The sequence below is a fragment of the Ipomoea triloba genome, chromosome 5 (assembly GCF_003576645.1).
Source record: "Ipomoea triloba cultivar NCNSP0323 chromosome 5, ASM357664v1".
In the NCBI taxonomy this organism is placed as follows: domain Eukaryota; kingdom Viridiplantae; phylum Streptophyta; class Magnoliopsida; order Solanales; family Convolvulaceae; genus Ipomoea; species Ipomoea triloba.
Window position 1 is genome coordinate 29,238,145 of NC_044920.1, and position 22,889 is coordinate 29,261,033.

The 22,889-nt window shown below is 36.0% G+C and overlaps 4 protein-coding genes across 6 annotated transcripts; 3 read left to right on the forward strand and 1 right to left on the reverse strand.

The window, feature by feature from the left end:
• The first annotated feature begins 1,888 nt into the window (after nt 1-1,888).
• Nucleotides 1,889-5,043, forward strand: LOC116018727 (3-dehydroquinate synthase, chloroplastic-like). Its single transcript, XM_031258697.1, has 8 exons — nt 1,889-2,280; nt 2,709-2,859; nt 2,950-3,117; nt 3,235-3,461; nt 3,743-3,866; nt 4,155-4,217; nt 4,415-4,558; nt 4,662-5,043. Exons 1-8 carry the CDS (start codon nt 1,976-1,978, stop codon nt 4,791-4,793), a joined length of 1,314 nt encoding a protein of 437 aa, XP_031114557.1. The 5' UTR covers nt 1,889-1,975; the 3' UTR covers nt 4,794-5,043.
• A 765-nt stretch (nt 5,044-5,808) lies between these two features.
• LOC116019891 (pentatricopeptide repeat-containing protein At5g12100, mitochondrial-like) lies at nt 5,809-10,215 on the forward strand. 2 transcript variants are annotated; one of them, XM_031260256.1, is made up of 4 exons: nt 5,809-6,057; nt 6,730-9,233; nt 9,322-9,588; nt 9,895-10,215. In XM_031260256.1, the coding sequence occupies exons 1-2, from the start codon at nt 6,050-6,052 to the stop codon at nt 9,164-9,166; spliced, it is 2,445 nt and encodes an 814-aa protein (XP_031116116.1). In that variant the 5' UTR covers nt 5,809-6,049; the 3' UTR covers nt 9,167-9,233; nt 9,322-9,588; nt 9,895-10,215. The 2 variants fall into 2 exon arrangements, with proteins under 2 accessions (XP_031116116.1, XP_031116118.1); XM_031260258.1 differs by having other exon boundaries at nt 9,421-9,588.
• An 815-nt stretch (nt 10,216-11,030) lies between these two features.
• Nucleotides 11,031-18,648, forward strand: LOC116019940 (vacuolar protein sorting-associated protein 35A-like). The gene is made up of 22 exons (XM_031260338.1): nt 11,031-11,191; nt 11,280-11,376; nt 11,491-11,614; nt 11,997-12,182; nt 12,672-12,759; nt 12,945-13,001; nt 13,086-13,175; nt 13,278-13,400; nt 13,687-13,761; nt 13,833-13,892; nt 15,036-15,152; nt 15,340-15,579; nt 15,665-15,730; nt 15,829-15,918; nt 16,165-16,254; nt 16,667-16,756; nt 16,957-17,025; nt 17,115-17,195; nt 17,307-17,414; nt 17,509-17,612; nt 17,851-17,964; nt 18,062-18,648. The coding sequence occupies exons 1-22, from the start codon at nt 11,099-11,101 to the stop codon at nt 18,270-18,272; spliced, it is 2,373 nt and encodes a 790-aa protein (XP_031116198.1). The 5' UTR covers nt 11,031-11,098; the 3' UTR covers nt 18,273-18,648.
• Nucleotides 18,649-19,505: 857 nt separating this feature from the next.
• LOC116021262 (rac-like GTP-binding protein RHO1) lies at nt 19,506-22,272 on the reverse strand. Of its 2 annotated transcripts, none has more exons than XM_031261888.1 (8): nt 22,136-22,272; nt 21,721-21,858; nt 21,247-21,334; nt 20,875-20,984; nt 20,715-20,778; nt 20,292-20,356; nt 20,122-20,187; nt 19,506-20,035 (listed from the first exon to the last, which is right to left on the reverse strand). In XM_031261888.1, the coding sequence occupies exons 2-8, from the start codon at nt 21,817-21,819 to the stop codon at nt 19,928-19,930; spliced, it is 600 nt and encodes a 199-aa protein (XP_031117748.1). In that variant the 5' UTR covers nt 21,820-21,858; nt 22,136-22,272; the 3' UTR covers nt 19,506-19,927. The 2 variants fall into 2 exon arrangements, with proteins under 2 accessions (XP_031117748.1, XP_031117749.1); XM_031261889.1 differs by having other exon boundaries at nt 22,140-22,266.
• Nucleotides 22,273-22,889: the final 617 nt, after the last annotated feature.

A 22,889-nucleotide genomic window follows, 5' to 3' on the forward strand; every position in this document is an offset into this window, starting at 1 on the left:
CCTCTGTTTTACTAGTATTTCTGAATGTACCCCTCTATTTCTTTTTGCACTTCTAATTTTTAACTGCAACACCTTATACTTGTAAACAAACGTGATTACATAATGTGCAATGAATAATAAAAAGTTAGTGCCAACGACCTCGTGGTCCAGTGGCATCAAACCCTTCCCTTCCCTTTATATGAGAGATGGTGGGTTCGAGCCTCAGTGGAGGCAATACCTTTTCTTGAATAGGTTGAGCAAGTAATTATTCAAAAAAAAAAGTTAGCAAAATTATATTATTAAAATAAATAAAAAAAATAGTAAAATACATAAATCCCTATAAATAGTACGGAGTATAAAATATAATTTTATTTTTTGATAATAAGAACTATTATTATATCCGGGTCCACCATAAACTTTGTATAGGGGTACAGAATGGAGGACCCAAAATAGTACGTATAAAGTCTGAGATATTGACCCAAAATGACGGTCCAAATAATACAAGTTATAACCTAGAGATTGACCCAAAATAATAGCCCAAATAATACAAGTTATAGCCTAGGGATTGATCCAAAATAACAGCCCAAATAATACAAGCTATAGCCTAGGGAATTGACTAAGAAAAATATTGTAGTTACAAGGAATCGAACTTGGTATATGGGTTGAAGGTTATAAACATATACCACTGGACGGAAAATACTTGGAGTACTCTCATTTTATACTCCCAATTTGAACTCTCTTTCACATGCTTTTGATGTATGCACTTTTATATGGACCCACATGATAAAATAACCAATCTCTATTTGACACCTCAAGAAGTATAAGTAAGGGAGTATAATTTGAGAGTATGTATAGTAGAACTCACCACTGGACAATGGGGGATTAAGTGTTTATTGAGATTGTTTTAAAGGGAGGGAAGAGTGCCTTATATAGTGTAGAGCTCTCCTAGATTGTTGACAAGTGTACGACATCGACTGCCTTTCCCTATACACCCTCCACATGTCCCTATATGCTCTGGTGTCTTTACCCACCACCCCCAGCTGGTGGGGTGCCAATGGTGCGCTAGGGTGCATGGTCCCCGCTAGTCACACCATGCCACAGAGAGTCCAATGGGCTAAGTTTGATGGTTATGTGCCACCCAATAGGGTTCAATCACCCCCCCCCCCCTTCCATACCTCAATGCCACGACCACGGACCTACACCAACCCAAACTATCACCCCTGTTAGTGAGGGCACCATTGATACTTTATTGGATGCTTGGACCCTACTAACCGCGCCACTTCATGAGGAGTTCGATTGACTAACCTTGCTAGCCATATGCTAGCCCGACAAGTTCAATTAGCAACCCCCCACCCCCCATGTAGTGCCATACCGCACTACTCCACGCAAAATGATGCACCAAAACCTCCCACCTCAATGAGTAGGATCGGTTAAGAAATTGTTCTGGCCACTTATGCTAAATGATTTGCGAATCATGTCATTGTCACCTATTTACTTACTCATGAAATTGTTTTTTGATCAAATTGTAGAATTTGGTATTTCTTCTCTTAAATGCTTTTGAATTTTGATAATCAATAGGTTATTTTTCTTTCCATAGGAAAGAAAACACTACAAAATCGTATAGAATTAGACAAATTTAGATCCAACAAGTTTAAATGTTATTCTAACCTATTAAAATACACAAACAAGCAAACAAAAATTGGGATTCCAATCCAATAATAAAGCTCGAAAGTATTTAACCAAACACCCGTAGATTCAATCCTTAAATAATTGAATTGAGCACGTGTTTGAGGCTGCAGAAATGAAATAAAGTAGGTATGTAGGGCCTTGAAGAACTCGTGCCAGAAACCATTTTCCCAAATCGCAAATCCTTCTCAGTCCACCTACCAACCCACCTTAATATGTATTCTCCACCTATAACTCCCACAATGTTAAATCTTCATTTTCACCTTCATCGCCACGAACACGAACCCACCTTTCTTTCTCTCTCCCTACTATGGCGTCTTCCTGTTTCTGCCCACCCAATCCCGCCTTCTCCGTTTCCACCTCCGCACACTCCCACCGCAAAGCCACCCTACGTGACTTCGCCGTGCGTTTTCCTTCTCGGTGCCGTTTGCAGTCTAATGCTCCCAACCGATTAAAGGTGTTTGCAAGCTCCTCCGCGGTTCCCGTGATGGATCAGTCTCCTCAGAGTAAAGCATCTTCTCATGTCCCCACCATTGTTGAGGTTGATTTAGGTGACCGGAGCTACCCGATTTACATCGGCTCTGGACTTCTTAATCAGCCTCAGCTTCTTCAGAGGTATCTCTTTACTTTTCTTCTTCGTCTTCTATGGTGTTTCTTTGATTCAATTTTAGTTCATCCATCTAAAGCTCTGTTTTATTTTTTAATTACTCTAGTTTGAAACGTTTGTTTGGTAACATACTAACATAGTTAGCTTATTGGCTAATTTTGTCTTGTTTGATTTGATTAAGTAACTAATATGACTGTTTTATTAATTAAATTTTTGTAATAGCTTAGCGATCCAAAATGCTAAAATTCAAACTAATTTGTCAAACATTTAGGATCAGCCGATGCTATCAACTAGTCAAACTCACTAATTGAATTAGCTAACTGTAACAACTATTTACCAAACAACTCCTAAGTGCTTGTTTGTTTCCTTCACGATGTAGCTAGTTTTTATTGTTAATTTTAGGATCACAAACTTTTCCTGCTTTATTACATTACAGGCATATTCATGGCAAGAAAGTTCTTATAGTCACAAATACTACAGTAGCTCCATTATATCTGGACAAAACAATCAGTGCTTTAACAGATGGAAATCCTAATGTTAGTGTTGAAACTGTGATCTTGCCAGATGGAGAGAAATTTAAGAACATGGTAGGTATCTCGAGGCCTTGATATATGAATTTCAAGAGAAAAAAAAACACAAAAAAAGTTGTGATTATGATTTCATTGGTGCTTTTGCAGGAAACTCTCATGAAAGTTTTTGATAAAGCTATTGAAACACGATTGGACCGACGGTGTACATTTGTTGCTCTCGGTGGTGGAGTTATTGGTGATATGTGTGGATATGCTGCTGCTTCTTATCTCCGGGGAGTTAATTTTATTCAGATTCCTACCACTGTTATGGCACAGGTACAATGAGTTTCCCTCTTTTGAATCTAACTAATTGTATATGAGGCTAGCGACTGGGGAAGTGTATTGTCTATGATGCCTAACACTTTTTATTTTGTATTATTTCTGTTCCTTTAGGTAGACTCTTCTGTTGGAGGGAAAACTGGAATTAACCACCCGCTTGGTAAGAATATGATCGGTGCCTTCTACCAACCTCAATGTGTGCTTGTAGACACGGACACCCTGAATACACTGCCAGACCGAGAACTAGCATCTGGCCTTGCTGAAGTTATAAAATATGGACTTATCAGAGATGCGGAGTTTTTCGAGTGGCAAGAGAATAATATGTCAGCATTGCTAGCAAGGTGAGTTTAGTGATTTTTTGTGTATGATTTCTCGATTCTTTTTTCCTTGTGCAAGCACTTCATTAGTCATCAAACACGCAATTCTTTATAAAGTAGCAAGTCAAATCAACAATCTTCTTGCAAACATGCGATTTCTCGTCTCTATGAGCATTAAATTGCATTTTTCAGGCATAAAATAGGATATGGTGATCTCTTTTATAGCGTGATGATGATGATGTCTTGCTGATATTATTAATCTATTGAAACATTGCCTGTATCCATAAGAAATTTTGTTGTTGCAGGGACCCTGAAGCATTTGCTTATGCCATAAAGCGTTCCTGTGAAAACAAGGCAGAGGTTGTGTCCTTGGATGAGAAAGAGAGTGGATTGAGGGCCACTTTGAACTTGGGTCACACATTTGGCCATGTAAGTTCTTGGCATTCTTGTAGTGATACTCCCTCTTGTTGGAAAGAGGGACTTCCTTTAGCTTTCTTATGGTGTATGAGTTTAGTTTGGTGTAGTCATCTCCCATGATATGATGCACATTTCTTTTCAAATATGAAATGAAATGTGATGATTGCTTGAAAAGCTGCTCTATTATATCCTTGGTTGGAAGATTAGCACTTTACTAATTTACTTTATTTCCGACCAGAAAATTAAAGTTGAAACTTCTAGTAATCTTTAGCAATAATTATAATTCCTACATTTTTGCAGGCAATAGAGACTGGTTTTGGCTATGGAGAGTGGCTGCATGGAGAAGCTGTTGCGGCTGGAACGGTATTATTATTATTTGTTTCATTTACTCTCTATTTATTTTTTGCAGTTGAGTTTATATTATCTGCTGCATGTGATCCAACCCCATATCACAAAAAAGGAAAAGGAAACAGAAAAAAATGTATTTGTGAAATTGGCACATATATTTCATTTCATCCTTAGATCATAGATCATGAAAACTAAGTGGTTAGTCGTTTCAGGTAATGGCTGTTGATATGTCACGCCGCCTTGGATGGATTGATGATTCACTGGTACACAGGGTGGATAAGATCCTTCAACAGACAAAGCTACCAACTACGCCTCCAAAAACCATGACTGTCGAGATGTTCAAGTCCATCATGGCGGTAAGATTGAATTAATTAAACTGTTTGGCCGCCACTGTTATTAATAATATATATGGAGTAATTATAATCTCAAGCTTATGTATTATCTTAATTAAAATGGCAGGTTGATAAGAAAGTGGCTGATGGGAAGCTCAGACTCATCCTTTTGAAAGGTCCTCTGGGCAATTGTGTATTCACAGGTGACTACGATAAAAAAGCACTAGATCAAACACTCCATGCCTTTTGTAAATCTTAATCAAATTGCGACATTTTTTGGCTGTAGCAGCATGTAGCAAGTTAGTTACTCTTTGTTTTTGCGTTATGTTCTTTGTCTTGTATATTAATACTGTTATGTTGACAATTTTGTTCCCTGCTAAGTTCTTTTTTTTTTTCCGTACTTGAGTTTATATCAAACAATGCTCTTTTTTTTTGAGTGACCTCTCATTTGAGGGAGACAGAGGTGCTATTGAGCTACAAACTACTTGGCAAATAAGGCTCTTAATACATTTAAAGTTTATGTTTTTGAGAATAAACTATATGAAATTAGTAATGCATATGTATTATTGAATATTAAGTTTCAATTGTGTTTGTATTATATCTATTATTTTGTATAACTATTGTTATTAAACTTTCTGATTAGCTATTAACATTACTGTCAAAATTTAATTAATATAGTAGTTTGAAATAGTAACATAGGTGCCATCAAATTACTATGTAATGGCTAAAAAGATCGTTAATATAGTCTTTAATGGAGGAATCCAAGGTAGTAAAATGTAAAAGGTATATTGCAACACCATAAAATTAGGAACTAAAATAACTAGTATGAAATAATTGATGAACTAAAGACATTTTTTTTCTGGCCAAATATATTATCCCACGGTCCCACCAATGCAGACTATTGTAAATATAAACTGATAGTTGCTATTTATAAATACAAAAATTAAAAGTAAAAAATAGCTAGATTTTTTTTTTTTTTTTTGAAAACAAAAGCATCATATCATTAATCAAACACGAACCAAGTCCGAAATACAAAAAAATCATAAAAATTGGGTTTAAAAAAATCAATGAATACAAATAGCTAGATTAATCAATGAATAATAAATCAACATGTAACTATGTAAGATATATGAGTATATGACAGATAGAGTATATATATAATTTATATAACTTGTAAATACGACAAAATCATAAAAATTGGGTTTAAAAAAATCTTATAACCCCACATAAGCCCATATTTCATTAGTCGTAACAGTCCAATTTGGTTTCTTAAGTTCACTAACGCAATCAAACTGAGTCGCATCCGAAAACATTGCCGTCACTAGCCAGCGGCCAGCCGTTGTCTTCACTTCTCGACACTGTTTCAGGCGACACTGCGAATCGCCTCTTCGTCTCGGTCTCGGCCGGCGCTGCTCGCAGAGTTGCAATCAATTTTAGCGTGGCCGGCCATTCGGGACTTGATAGCAAAGCTCTGGATTCCACTCCCGTGACCGCCAAGTCGGCAACAACTTGCAAATGCTCAGGTTAGAACCTCTTCAACCTTATTCTCTAGATTAGTTAGCCCTAATTCCCTAAATCTTCCATCTTCAACCTTTTTTATTATTATTATTTTATTTTAAATGTATTCTGTGTATATTGTCTGTAAATTCAGTATTCCATAATCCATATGATTTATCAGTATGCTGTATATATACATACATCCCCAAAAAAATTATTTTGTGTATATTGTCTGTATTCTGTCATTTATGTGTATATTGTATGTAAATTAAGTACTCCATGATCCATATGATTTTTTGGTTTAATTATTAGTCCTATTCCGGTATCAGTATGCTGTATATATACATATAGCCCCCCCAAAAATTATTCTGTGTAAATTGTCTGTATTTTGTGTATATTCTGTGTATATTCTGTGTATATTATCTGTAAATTAAGTACTCCACAATCCATATGGTTTATTGGTTTAATGATTAGTCCACTATTCCAGTATGTTGTATGCTATTGATTCCAAAATTTCAAATTTCAATATGTTATTAGTCCACTGCTTGAAGTTTGAATTAGTAAATGTAATGTAGCAGGATTGATTAGTGATAAACATTGTATCGTAATTTATAATGTATTTTATATTTGAATCATATTATGTGTTTGATATTTTGTCATGAACATTTTTTAATTCATTGAACTTTGCCCCCACTCAGGAAAATTTCTAGATCCACCCCTGCTACCAAGCTCCTCAGCAGCCGTCTCACCTGTAGCAGCAGGTTAATCTGCTCCTGCGTGCCACCCTCCACCAGCTCCCAAAATGAAGGCAACCCCTCCACCACTGCCCATTCTGCCAACAAAAATCTCCAAGAAGAGCTGCGGAAGCTCCGAATCCTCCTGCAACAGAACCGGAGCGATAGTGCGAAGAGTTACATTGCCAATCTTGCCCAATCGAACTCTGTCTCCAAGCTTTACTGTTCCTTCTGCGCCCCCGTATCTTCACCGATGAAGCCCCTCTTTGTTGACATGCTTTTCTCCGTCTATGTTGACTCCAAGCTTCTTGATAAAGCAAGTGAGCTATATTCATTGATGAGAAAAGATGGTAAGTTCCCTACTTTGTCTGGTATCAAAGTGTTTCTTGAAATGCTGAACAGTTCAAGACAGTACAGAAAGGCCCTCGAAGTGTTTTCGGATGCGGTGAATGCCAATATGCAGATTGATAGCAATTGCTATAGTATAGCTATACAATCAGCTGTGAAGTTGGGGGACTTGAGAAGGGCTCTCCAATTGATGGATTTCATGAGAAAGTCTGGGTTGCGTATGGATGCCTTTGTTTACAATGTGGTTATGGGGGGATTGTGTAAAGAGAGGAGGGTCAGTGAAGCCCGGAAGCTGTTTGATGAAATGCTTGAGAGAAGAGTGACACCGACTAAGGTGACTTTTAATATTCTCATTGATGGGTACTGTAAAGTTGGGAACTTGGAAGAGGCTTTTAATGTGAGGGAAAAGATGAGGAATGAAAATGTAAAGCCGAATGAGATCACATTTAACACTTTGCTTAGTGGGCTTTGTAAGATGGGGAGGATGGAGGAAGTTAACAAGGTCTTGGAGGAAATGAAGACTTGTGGATTTGTTCCGGATGGATTTACGTCTAGTATACTCTTTGATGGGCACTTGAGGTGTGCTGATATTGATTCTTCTATGGCATTGTTTGAAGAAGTAGTGAAGAAAGGGGTTCGAATTAACGAGTATACTATCAGCATTTTGTTGAATGGGATGTGCAAGAATGGGAAAATGGACATAGCTGAGCAGATTTTGAACAAGCTGATGCAAAATGGATATACCCCAACAGAGGTGATATTTAGCATCATTGTTAATGGCTATTGCAAGGAAGGCAACATGGAGAAGGTAGTTTCAACTCTTGAAGAAATGGAAAGTTTTGGATTTAAGCCAAGCTGTTCCACATTTAACACATTAATCAATACGATTTGTAAATTGGGCAAGATGGAAGAGGCAGAGAGATGGTTTAGGATGATGGCCGAGAGGCAAGTTTCTCCAACAGTGCAGACATACAACTTCTTAATAAATGGTTATGGGAGTAGTCATCAATTCGACAGGTGTTTTGAGATTCTTGAGGAAATGGAAAATAGTGGGTTGAAGCCCAACGTAGTAACATACGGTTCACTAATAAATTGTTTGTGCAAGGATGGTAGGCTTCTTGAGGCAGAAGTGATAGTGAATGATATGATTGGTAGAGGGGTTAAGCCAAATGCTCAAATATATAATATGGTCATAGATGGTCATTGCACCAGGGCAAATTTTAAAGATGCTTTCCGGATTTTGAATGAGATGGTTGGGAGTGACATTGCACCCACGATTGTAACTTACAATTCATTAATAAATGGACTCTGTAAAAAGGGCCGGGTAAGTGAAGCTGAGGAATTAACTCGAGAGATTCCGAAAAGTGGTTTAACTCCTGATGTCATCACATATAATTGTCTGATCTCTGGTTATTCAGATGCCGGGGAGACCAACAAGTGTTTAGAATGGTATGAGCAGATGAAAACTTCTGGTGTTAGACCTACCTTACGCACGTATCATCCCTTAATCAGTGCATGCAAAAAGGAAGAATGTGGGCTGATGCTAGTAGAGAGAATTGTCCAAGAAATGTATCAGATGAATCTGTCTCCTGACAGAGTTGTATACAATGAGCTAATTTATTGTTATGCACTTCATGGAGAGGTTGGAAAATCATTTGCTCTGTGCAATAAGATGGAAGAGCTAGGGATTCAAGCTGACAAGATGACCTGCAATAGCTTGATTATGGGCCACTTGAAGAAGGGTGAGTGTCAAGAAGCACGGGACCTTGTTGACACCATGAAGGCTAGAGGAATTGTTCCTAATTCTAACACTTATGACACATTGATTAGCGGGCATTGCAAGCTCAAAGACTTTGATGGAGCATACATCTGGTATAGAGAAATGTTTGAGAATGGTTTTCTACCAGTCATCAGTATCTGTACCGAGCTGATCTCTGGACTTAAGGCTGAAGGGAAGTCGAAGGAGGCCCAGATCATTTGCTCAGAAATGAGTGCTAAAGGATTGGATGAGTGGAGCTCAAATGAGGATTTCTCTGTTGTTTCAGAAGCCTAGGTCAAATGTTTTATCTACACTCCAGCTCTCCAAGTACATAGCCAACTAAAAACATCGGAAATAGAAGGTAAGCTTGCATTTTATTTTAGTACCTATTTTCTTATCCGTTCTTATACAACAATATCTGTACATTCTGACTGGAATTTTTATTGTAGTTTGCATCTAGTGACTGGATGATTCATTCTTCATCAGATTGAGGTTTCTGTTTACATTTATATGGTTTTAGCAGTCAAATTCACATGTCTGTCATGCAGAACTGGGTTACGAGAGGGTTGAGGGGATGCAGCAGTGGCAAATGATAGAGTTTGAGAAGCAGAGGATGGAATTCGCCAAGGATTTGGAGCTTCAGAGGATGCAGTTGTTTATGGATACTAAGGTTCAGCTCAAGAAGATTAAGCAAGCCAAACCCCCCGCATCATATGGTATAAAAATTCAAACTTGTTTTTTCTTCTTTATTTATTTTTAGCAATTTCACTTCTGTTAGTGGGGTACAACAAAATGGTGCGAGGCTTGGGGTATCTCCAAGAGAGTATTTTTCATTTTGTATACATGAAAGGTCTAATGAATTATCCACCATATTGCATTCATTTTGTATGCCTAGAGCACCCATAATTGCACCACACACCAACACCAACATTTAGTGCACTACTGAAAAATACAAGGTGCACAAAATTACAAAATTGTTAGTGTTTTTTTTTCTTTATTGATTTTCATCTGTTTGATCTCAGTTCATTCTATGGTTTTGATATGTCCGCACGATCGCATGGGAGAGCAGCACAATATATGGACCAATGTATATATCATCAAAATTTAACCATGTCAGGTTTTCTTCCCAAAATATGCTCCACTTGAAGTCTTGAAGGATAATTAATCTAGTGAAATTTATTCTTTTCTCGACAAGATATTTGTATTTTGTTAAATTTATCTAATGCGAAATGAATATATGTGTAAATTGAAGATGTGTTAAATTTATCTATAACGAAGTGAATATGTGTGTAAATTGAATAACATCTTTACTCGTCTTATTTAAGCTTGATTCTTTAAGTGAATATGATTGTTGCCTTGTTGGTCCCCTTCGTGCATTTTTCACCTTCTCCACTAATTCATTTCTTTGGTTTGCTTTAAAAAAAAAAAAGATAAAAAGAAGTTATTGATTTATAATTGCATCATATCCTCCACGATAATTACGTACTTATACTAAAATGTTGGTAATGTAAGACTCCTCCATGAATCGAGTGGTCCTTTCATTTCAATACGCAAAGATAACAATACCTACGAAAGGTTATATATATATAATACGATGTCGTATGGGTATGATATATTCACAAATCACAACAATGTATATTTGCTCGGTTATTTGGATAGATTGAATCATCTATTTACCCACCCAATTTGAAAATTTATATCCGTCATATTTACGAATCAGTTCAAATACCCTTTTTTTTACCTTGCATTTCAGATTTCGGTTTAGACGAGTTATTCAGGTCGATATAATGATGCTCACTCTTATATTGACAAGAATTGAACTCCACTCGATCACCCTTTTTGTAAAACAATTATTTTTATTACATATACGACATATATGTACGTTAATTCAAGTTGAATGAAATTTTTTGGATCATATTTTTAAAAATTGACTAAAAATTTAAAATTGTAACAAATATTAAAAAACATTGATACTTAATTACGAATTGTTACAAATTAGAAAATGTTGCGGTAAATTTTTTCAATAAGGAGATAAGAGTAGTTAAAAAATAAAAATGGGTGGGGTTCCTCCATTAGAGTCCGATCCGGAATGGTACTCCTGACCCGACCGGTAATTGCAGACTACAGTGGTAACTCCAAATCAGCCGAAGTCAAGAACCAAAACAAAAGCGAAAAGGTGCAAAACCCAAATTCATAACTGTGGAGAAGAAGAAGACCAGTAGTACGATGATCACCGGCGGGGTAGAAGACGAAGAGAAATGGCTCGCCGCCGGGATTACGGGCCTTCAACAGAACGCCTTCTACATGCATCGCGCTCTCGTACTTTCCCTACCCCAAATTACACGCCTCAGGATTCCTATATCCTGAATTTACTTTTTAAGACCTAATTTTGGCGATTTGCTTCCAGGATTCCAACAATCTGAAGGATGCATTGAAGTATTCGGCTCAGATGCTGTCGGAGCTTCGAACTTCGAAACTCTCGCCGCACAAATACTACGAACTGTGTATGCTTGCTGACTGATCTAATTAGTGCTTATTGCTTTAGTGATCAATTTGATCTTAGTTGTTGTTCTTCAATTTCAAATATGGAAGTTCTGATGAATTTGAGCTTGGTTTAGATATGAGAGCTTTTGATGAATTGCGGAAGCTGGAGATTTTCTTCAGGGAGGAAACGACGCGCGGGTGTTCCATTGTCGAGTTGTATGAGCTTGTCCAGCATGCTGGAAACATTTTGCCTAGATTGTGAGTTGCAATCAACAAATGCATTCAGTTATTGTCTTCCTGCAGTGTCACTTAGACGTTGAAACTCTAATTTTTGCATTGCAACTCTGAACTCTTTCATCAGTAACTTTAAAACTGAAATCCGGTTAGATTTTTTCATGCTGAGGGCTTGAGGCTTTCAATCATCAGTAAATTTTTTGGCTTCTCCTAGGAAGTTTATATTGTTAATTCTTTAAGTTTGAGTTCTACAAAAGAGATGTATTTTGGCAAAGTTGAGTACAAGTCTTAATTAACTGATGACTCCGAAATGTTCTCCTCCACTGAAGACTAGGAAATGAAGTTGAGTCCCACTGATATACTAGATGCATAAAATTTTCTAAGCTGCCAACTCTTTTCTGCTTAGGTATTTACTTTGCACAGTTGGGTCCGTTTACATCAAATCAAAGGAAGCTCCTGCCAAAGACATTCTTAAAGATCTTGTTGAAATGTGCCGTGGTATACAACATCCATTACGTGGACTCTTCCTAAGGAGTTACCTTTCTCAAGTCAGTAGGGATAAATTGCCTGATCTTGGATCCGAGTATGAAGGGTAAGAGCATCTATCGGCTCACTTTGTATTGCATTTCTTTAAGTTTTTCCTTAGAACATTTTGGAGAGGAGTTGGTGGATAAAATATTGATCAACATAATTGCATTCTCACTTTTAAATCATTTCCCCTTTTTTTTTGGATTGACAGAACTTTTAACTATGGTAGATTACTGAAAGATGTCTAAGAGCATTGAGTTAGATCAGTGCAGAAACCTCTGTTAGTTAGGGTTAAATAACTGTGGCAGCTTCCAGATACAACATGATTACAAATCTTTTCTATTGGAATATTGGATTGCAATAAGCTGCTCTAAATAGAAAATTATCATGTCAGATCTGGAAGCTTCACCTTTCTAATGGAAAAAAGCTAAGATGTGTACATTATTTGTCTTTGACTCTTTTCTCAGTTTGTCCATAGTTACAAGTTGTGTTCAAATCATTTACATGCACGAGTGTATCTTTTGGGAGACACTTAAATACCATTTTCCTGCAGGGATGCAGACACTGTCATGGATGCTGTAGAGTTTGTGCTTCAAAATTTCACAGAAATGAACAAACTTTGGGTTCGCATGCAACATCAGGTTGGTTTAAACTTCTGGGGATGCTCTTTACTGTTCTCATAGTTTGACATGCATGACACCACATGGTTCACATGTCATCTGGTCATGACTTTTGGTCCATGCCGGTGTTTTAAGTTTCTAAATGGCTATGGTCTTTGATCTATTCATAGATTGAGTCTTGCAACTATATGCTTTCTAATCTGCAGGGTCCAGCTAGGGATAAGGAGAAGCGAGAAAAGGAAAGAAGTGAGCTTCGTGATCTTGTAAGAAGTAACTTTGAATTGTATATTAGTTCCATTAATCAATACAACAGTGCACTTATGCAAGGCTTTACTCTGTTTTGTTAGGTTGGCAAGAACCTACATGTTCTTGGTCAGATTGAGGGTGTTGACCTTGACATGTATAAAGAAATTGTGCTTCCTAGAGTCTTGGAGCAGGTAAAATTTAGTCTTTCGTTTTGTTTTACTTCTATAAAAACATAAAATAATAACAACCTAACCAAATTATGGTGGAAAATCCATCTTGATTCTTTCCCATAGGTTGTCAACTGTAAAGATGAACTTGCCCAATGCTATTTGATGGATTGCATAATTCAAGTCTTCCCCGATGAGTATCACTTACAAACTCTTGAAACATTATTGGGAGCTTGCCCCCAGCTTCAGGTAAACTGTATTTTCCTTCTGTAGTGGCTGTATGATGAATAAACATCTTTTCGTTGATGGTTCATGCAATAAAGTTGTATTTAAAGTGAAATAATTGTAAGGACATCAAGTGGAGCTGTCAGACCTTACGTAAGTAAACACATGATTCAAGATAATGAAAAATTAACAATGCGTTTTCTACGTGTTATGATGTTTGGCCATGGTGCTTATCCACTTGTGATATCAATATTTACAATTTCCCTCTGAATGACATGAAACTATCTCTGAATCTCATTTGTATCTCCAGCCGTTGGTCGACATTAAGACAGTGCTTTCTGGCCTGATGGAAAGGCTCTCAAATTATGCTGCTTCTAGTGCAGAAGTAAGTTGTTTCAAAAAGGCTTCAGGAGTAAGATATTAAAACATGCTTAAACTAAATTGATTCATCCACAGGTCTTACCTGAGTTTTTCCGAGTGGAAGCTTTTGCAAAACTCAACAATGCCATTGGCAAGGTAAATCTACTTGATGTGCTGCAAGGATATATCTTAAAATTTATTGTCAATGCAGGTAAAAGTTTTAGGAAAATCTTTTTCATATTTGCATGGACATTTCACTTTCTCTATTTTGGAAGTGATGAAGTAGAAATATCAACTCATTCTGGACCCCGATTAAACAAAATACCCTTGAAGAAGGGAAAATGTAAATTAAATAAACTTCATTATCTTTCTTTCAGTGCTTCTGTTTAAGACTTGCAAAGCCAGTACGAGGTTTAAAGGTTGCTTTAATTAAGAATATAGTTTCCTAGTTGGGAAAGGAATTTCACGGGAAGCTATCTTCTGTTATATGCTGGAAGTTGGTTATGTCATACCTGCTAGGCCTGAATAATCACACATTTGAAAGCTGCAAGTCAGAAAAGTTCTTTATGTTTGATTAGTTATACCTGATATACAAATATAATAACATTGCAATCATTCAAGCAATGGACAATGTGTTTATTTTCCACCTTAGATGATCTTGGCACACTCTATGCTTCATCATTTGCTCTATGATTATTCTCATTTTTGTTTTTTGGCTCACCTATGCCTTCATAACTGTTAAGTTTGGTACTTTGGTTTAGTGGCCAAGTACTTACTATATTTACACCACTAATTCATGGGTTCAAACCCTGAATACTATTTGTCTGAAAATAAAGATGACATTGCACATATCCTGCTAATTTAAGGCCATGGATATTTTAATACCTTTGCTTTATTGATCACTGATTGAACCGATGCTTTTGACTGATCATTATTTATGTATTGCAATTCTGGTATCCGCTTTTCACTTCAAGTTAGGTAAAATATCTTTTCTTAACAAAGGAAAAAATGAGAGAGAGAGAGAGAGAGAGAGAGGGAGACTAAGTTATGAATAATAAAACTTAATTATTCAGAGAATGCAATTGTTAGGGGTAATTATTCTTTATGAGCGTACATGATAGGGAAATTAGATTGGGAATTCCTTAGTTTCCTAGTCAATTTAGTAATACTATAACTATTATGATTTCATTTGTTTAGTCACAATGACAGTGACCAGTATTTACACTTCTTCACTAAATGAAGGATACAGTGTAGATTAGAGTGCTTTCTTTGAGTAGCTTAGACTTTCTTTTTATGCAGGTGATAGAGGCACAAGATGACATGCCTATTGCTGCAGTTGTGACTTTATATGCGTCTCTTTTGACATTCACTCTTCATGTCCACCCTGATCGACTTGACTATGTGGATCAAATACTGGTATGTTAGCTGCTTGTTATTTTAATAACTAAATGAAATACCTACTTTAGTAACATCTTGGTTTAGGCTCTTTGATATGGGTATATATCAAAGATTGTTGCCCTATATATATATATATTATATATATATATATATATATATTGCTAGTGTAAAATATGTACTAATCGGATTCATTTCTCACTCACAGGGTGCCTGTGAGAAGAAACTTTCAGGAAAAGGGAAGCTTAAGGATACCAAAGCAACAAAACAGATTGTTGCCCTTCTCAGTGCTCCATTGGAAAAGTACAAGGATATAGATACTGCGCTAAAGCTTTCTAATTATCCTTGTGTTATGGAGTACCTTGATGATGCAACAAACAAAGAGATGGCTAATATCATAGTTCAAAATATTATGAAAAACAAGACTTGCATTTCAACTGCTGAAAAGGTATGATTCTATGAATAATTAAAAATAAAGAAAGAACTACTTTGATGTATGCTCCTTTATGACTTGAAATTATTGTTGTTGCAAGGTTGAAGCACTTTTTGGATTAATGAAAGGGCTTATTAGAGATTTAGACGAGACTCTTCATGATGAGGTGATTCAAGTTTCTTTTCACTCACCAATCATTTAATATCTAAAATGAATTATTGGAGATATCATATGTGCCTTAATTTTTTGCCTGAAATATTTCAGCTTGACGAGGAAGATTTTCAAGAGGAGCAAAATTCTGTTGCAAGACTTATTCAGATGCTCCACAATGATGATCCAGAAAAAATGTTAGAGGTGATAAGATCTCTCTCTCACATTATGTGTGTGTATTCTGTATATAGTATATACTGCAGGTGCAATTTTTATTTTTATTTTTTGCAAGAGTTACTTTTATGATTGATTAGGATCTGATACTCTGTAATATATGTCATGTTAAGATCGCTTGTATAATGCATTAAAAACAAGAAATTGATAAACTTTTTAACAAATAAATAACATGACAGCTTTACATTTTTGACACTTTGTTGGTTGGGTTGCCAGATCATTTGCACTGTGAAGAAGCATATTTTGACTGGAGGACCAAAGAGAATTCCCTTCACTGTCCCTCCCCTTGTTTTTAATGCACTGAAGGTTTGGCTCTGTTTTTTTATCCCTATTCTAGTATTCCATGATGAATGGAACTAACCCTGTGAATTTCATTATTTTATACATAAAAGAATGGGCTATATACTTTCACCACGGATTTACATTTGCTCATTTTCAAGAAGAAATGCACTCCAAATATTTGAAAAGATGGTTTTACTGTTATAGCAAATGGTCTTCCAAAAAATGTTGAGGTTAAACATTTGTATGTGGTTATGCTCCCTGCTTATCTAAATAATACTTTGTAACATGGAGAACAAATAATAGCCGAAGGATATTGGTAATCCTAGACTGCAGTAACTTACAAAGGATGCACACACCCATACCTCCCCAAATAAAAAGAAGAGATGTTTGTCATTGATGTTGAAAACTTGACCTTTTCTTGTTGCTGCTAATCAAGTTGGTTCGGCAATTGCAAAGTCAAGATGATAATGGTGCTGACGAGGAGGTGTCTGCTACACCAAAGAAAATATTTCAGATGTTAAATCAGGTATTCGGCTGATTGGAGCTTTAATAGTTAGTATTAAAATCATACACTTCGCCATTATCTGTTCAAAATTTTTTATGTAGAGCATTTCCCCCTGTTCTTAATTCAATTTAATATCTATATCAATGCTGCAATGCTATTATATATGTCCATATACTTTTAAGCTCTTAAAATTCTGGAGTATCGTTTCTATTTCGTTTCAGACAATTGAAGTCCTGTCAAATGTTCCTGCGGCTGAACTAGCACTGCGGTTGTATTTGCAGTGTGCTGAGGTTAGAATTTGACTTTAACCTTTAAGCTTGTGGAAGACTAAATGACTACTTCTCTTGACCTGCAATTTTCATTTCCTGTATGATCTCAGGCTGCCAATGACTGTGATCTAGAACCTGTGGCCTATGAATTTTTTACCCAAGCGTATATATTATATGAAGAAGAAATTTCGGTAATTAGCAATTTATTGTGTTCTATTTAGTTGCTTCTTTTTTTTCCTTTATTCCTGGTGTTTGTTTGGATTTTTATGTGCAGTTAAATTTGAATTTGGATATTTTGATAGGACTCTAGAGCTCAGGTGACTGCTATACACTTAATAATAGGGACTCTTCAGAGAATGCATGTGTTTGGTGTTGAGAACAGGGATGCATTAACGCATAAGGCCACTGGGGTAATGATTTTATATTTCTTGTGAATTTTCAAGCTTTAGTGTATAATGTATTAGAAACTCAGGGCATCTTACCTCTTATTTTCCAACTACCTAGTATTCTGCAAAGCTTTTGAAGAAACCTGATCAGTGTAGAGCTGTCTATGCTTGTTCGCATCTCTTCTGGGTCGAAGATCAGGATAACATCAAGGATGGAGAGAGGTGGGTAACCTTCCATATAAGACTCGAGTATTAATTTTTTGATGTCCAAACTGGAAACTTAGTAAATGTTCTGTACCTGAGTATTATACTTATTAGCCCTGTGGACTGGAATGTATTGGTTCATGGGAGTAAATTGTTGTTATTATTTATAGAGACCTCTCACCTTTTGTTTGGTGAATCTGAACCTTTTTTTTTGGTCCAATTTCTGAGAGAGATTATCATGTTCCCTTTACCCTAGGGTCTTGCTTTGCTTGAAGCGTGCCTTACGGATTGCAAATGCTGCTCAACAAATGTCCAATGCAACCCGAGGCAGCAGTGGATCAGTCATACTTTTCATAGAAATTCTGAACAAGTATGCGAATAGATTCTTTATTTATGGTTAATAACTTTTTATAATTTCCAAATGATTGATGACTGAAGTGGGGTTATCCATACATGTTCGATATTAGGTATCTGTATTTCTTTGAGAAGGGGGTTTCAGAGATTACTGTGGCTTCAATCCAGAGCCTGATTGAACTAATTACAACCGAAATGCATAGTGACAATACAACATCAGATCCGGCTGCAGATGCTTTCTTTGCAAGCACACTGCGATATATCCAGTTCCAGAAGGATAAAGGCGGAGCTGTTGGTGAGAAATATGAGGCAATCAAGTCGTAATTTAGATTGTTTGATCTCCATCCACAATGCGCACTTTTGGATCAGATAAGTGCTGTTCTTCTACTGCAACGGTGGAGATAGGTCGTGTTATTCAATGACAAAATGAATCAATGCAGCAGCATCTCAACACGTCTTTGGCGTTGTATACGAGTGAGTGTCAAGAATTCCTGATTTTTTTGTAAGGTTCTGTATACTTCATTAAATTTCCCTAGGGAAGGTGTTAAACATTGTATTAGGTTCTTCTCTACCTTTTTTTTCCTTTTTTCTTCTTTTAAAGATTAGACTTGGAACTCTGATATTCTGACATAAAAATATAGTACAAAGTTTTGCAATGTACACTCTGATTGTGATGATGGTATAAATTGTGTTACGAAAAGGGAAACGATTAATTGATGTTCTTTCTATAAAGGGCATTCTCTCTAGAAATTTTTAGAAGGTTAACAATTATTCCGGATTTATTTAATGTGCACATTTTGTAAAATATTTTCATCAACCTAACTCGAAACTCAACTAGTACACAGCTTTCACCCCATGATACTGAAAAGTTGTAAAAAAGAGACAACGGTTCATGGATTAACGATTATGTAATTTGTAAAGGAATTGATTTTGTGTGTAGTTACAAACTAACCATCACCAACACAAATTTAAGTAAGTTCAATAAACACAAGTTGGTTAACAACTTATTTAAAATTTAGTAAGTTCAATAAACACAAGTTATGGTTAACAACTGATTTATTTAAAACTTGTGAATAACTTATTGAATTTAAATCTATTTAAAACTTTAAATCATTACAAATAAGTTATGTAATGGTACAAATTAACCGTTACTAATGTAGTTGTTTCAAATACTCTGTATTTGTGTCCAACCCTTAAAATTAATTCATTCATTACCATGCTTTATTTCCTGTAGTTGTTTCAATTATTTGTGTCCAACTCTTAAAATTCAATTCACATTCCTCGGTGGGGCGGTGACCTTAGAAGTTTCTGGTGTCATATATGTAAAAAAAAAAATGATACTCCGTAGTTATTTTTTATAATAAAAAATTGTTTAATGATGGTTATTTTTCATAATAAAAACATTGTTTAAAGTCATGTTGTATCATGTTAGATAAGATTTTATTACCCATAATATACTTATCCAATGTATTGAGTTGAACTTGGTCTAAAATCAAAATCCCAAAAAAAATGTTTGCTCCATCAATCAAGGAGAATAAAAGAACAGAACAATAGAGATTGGTGATGAATAAGGTTAATGAAGCATTTAGCTAAAAAGTTCAGATAAGCAACCACCTACAAATTGACTATAAAATGAACTTGACAAATTGAGGATAGAAAGCAACAAATATAAAAGGCAACATCGCTGCGGGCATATTTGTTTTGTTTCCCTAAATGTTTTTGTGTGTCATTAAATCATAAAGCAAATCAAAATGGAGGGGGCACAATTGAGTGGCCTACAAGAGGCAACATGGATAAGCCTAGCCAGCAGCACTCAGCAGCCACCCTGACACTTAGGATCATTAGTAGCGTCATCTGACATGCGACGAGAGGACCTCCGATCCATCTTCCGATGAAACAAAAGGAAAGAGAAATGGAAAATGGAGGGATACAAAGAGAATGGCAGTAGTAAGTGGAATCCCTGCAACTATTTATGTCATTCACAAAATGGAGCACCCCTTCTGAGCTTTTCCCCCCTTCTTTTTCCCCTTCGCCTTGGGTGGCGCCAGCACAACTTTAATGGCAGCATCAAACACAGATTTCACATTCTGTAACAACAAATACCCGTGTCACTACTACAATGATAATCCATAACAACATCTTCGCTGAAAATACGATGCTAAAAGATACAAACCTGCTGTGACTTTGAACTACATTCAATGTAGGCAGGCGCATCAATCAATTTCCTCAGTTCCTCCCCCTTCACACGGAAGCCAAATAAAAAAACATTTAAAGGGCAAGACTGTACATCAACTCTCCTCCATTCTATACAATTTAGAAGGAAAAAGAAATCCCGACCCTTACCTGAGCAGAAGTTATTGGCACAGCACCAGGATGGTCTACAAAGAACTGCTTATCATCTCGAAGATCTGAGTACAATAGAGTAAGATGATAAACAATAAGAAGCATTCAATTCTTCATTTCAGGCCAGAGATGCTGCCAGCTAATAGCAAATATAGTGAACTAATTAAAAAAAATTCACACACAATCAAACCAATACATGGAGCAAGGCTGGATCCATCAAGTACAGTGAAATAGATATACATATACTAGAGTATTAGTAGACACTAGCAGTAAGAAATAAAACAGGGAAAATAGGAAAAGCTTTCTCTGAGGCATGATCAAATTTCTCTACCAAGCTAGTTAAACTGAAGTGGTTTATGCACTTAACATCTGAAACAGAAAATATCTAAAACCCATAAATTACATGCAGAACGTATTCCTCACCAAGTTTTGTTCCAACAAGAACTATTGGGACACCAGGTGCATAATGTTTCAACTCAGGGATCCACTGGCAAGAGATTCATCAGAAGATAAATTTTACATCAGCCAAAAACAAACAAGACAAAAGAACAAAGAAAATTTTATATGGAAATTAACTCTTCACCTTTTTGGAAACATTTTCATAGCTGGCCTTACTAATGAGAGAAAATGCCAAAATGAACACATCAGCTCCACGGTAACTCAGTGGTCTTAATCTGTTATAATCCTCCTGTCCTGTTTATATATAACAAACTTAGGTCCATATTAATATATACAACTAATACAAGTCTGTAGATAAAATAAATGTTTAAGGATATAGGCACATGAGTTCCCATCTGGTAGAACTTATTTAATTGAATTATCAGGACTATAGATAAAATAATCTACTTTTACATGTTTGACAAATATTAGGAATTATAGATTACATAGGGCTTCATTGAAAGGAATAAAGACTAAATTCAAATAGAATCAAAAGCATTGCATTTCAAATAGTTACCAGCAGTATCCCACAACCCAAGGTTCACAGTAGCCCCATTGACAACCACGTTGGCACTGAAATTGTCAAATACAGTTGGAACATAATCCTGTAGCACATCAATAATGAAAGATGAAATTACAATTTGGCATCCAATTAGGAATCCTTCCCATGCAATACTTAAAAAAATTCTCTAAAAAATCCACAACGAAATATTCGAGCACCAGTAACTTAGCATATAGGTGCATAACAGATCCACAACTTTCATAAAATTCAACATAATATTAAAATCATTTCCAAAAGCTAGCTGCATTAGGTATACCTATGTTTCTCCACAATCAATTATCTGAAGCTAAGCAATCAGATGATACTCATATTTCCTTATGTTTCATTAAAGTAAATATGTTCTTTTCAAATAAGCCACTCGAATCAAGATATTATGTTTAAGAAAGTGTTAAAAAAACATTTTTGTTGAGGGTGCGCGGGAAGGCGAACCGTGGGGAAAGTGTTGCTGGTGTAGGAAATCAAGAGGCAAGTCTTGCCAACAGCACCATCTCCCACCGTGACACACTTGATAAACCTGGACGCGCTCATTGTGAAGGCCTCAGATCTTCTTCTACGTCTTCAGAAGACCTGAATTCGAATCAAAATATACGTGTAAATACGTATACAAATGTATATATATCCGTCTACAACCTCTCCAATTGCATTGCGATGCACGAAACAGCACAGTGGAAAGTGAACAAGATAGATATCCTATCCGGCAATCCCTAATTCCATAAATTAAGGAAAAGAGAGCACAGAAATGGGGAAATTGCTGAAGGAGTAGATAAAAGAAAGAGAGCGAAAAGCATAGAGTGAATTGAGAGAGAGATCTAGATACTTCAGCACAGAATATGCATATACATACTTACGTAACCTTCTCGCCGGAAAATAATGCCGTTGAATCGTTCGCAGCTGAATTACCGGACGACTTAGCCCCGGCGAAACTATACTCTTATGGATTGCCAATTTTTGAACGATTTTCTCGCCTTATTTGTATGTGGGTCTAAATCATTAAACCATAATTAATCTTTTACTCCATTTTATTTTAACAGACTTTCCTCCTTTTTTTTTTTTTTAAATAATTGTATTAAATGTTAATATTTGTCGATGTTTACATTGACTAAATGATATCTGAATATTATGATATCAGAAATATTTGTCAATGCTTAAGTGCACACACAATAGGACATGTGTGTACATATAAACCTAAAGACAATAACAACATACAACGACTTGAAATAAACGACGACATGCACGCTAACAAATCAGTAGTGTACGCGATGTCCAAATTCAAAATACACTACAATCAATACACTTTGATTAAATGTATGCATTATTGCACTAATATACACACACAACCCTGTAATGCGCATAACACTACAATGCAATGCACACGTATCGCATACCTTAGCCCCCATACACACACAAATTTATACTAGAGTGCACACATATGGGATTGAAAGTACACAATTCTATCAAATGGGAACACACCCTTAGGAAAATTTAAGAATCAATATCAGACTTATATTTGTAAAAATCGAACGGATCAAATTATTATTTTTTATATGGTGAAATTTTCGTAATTATTGTTAACTTCACTTTACAACTTAGAACACTAT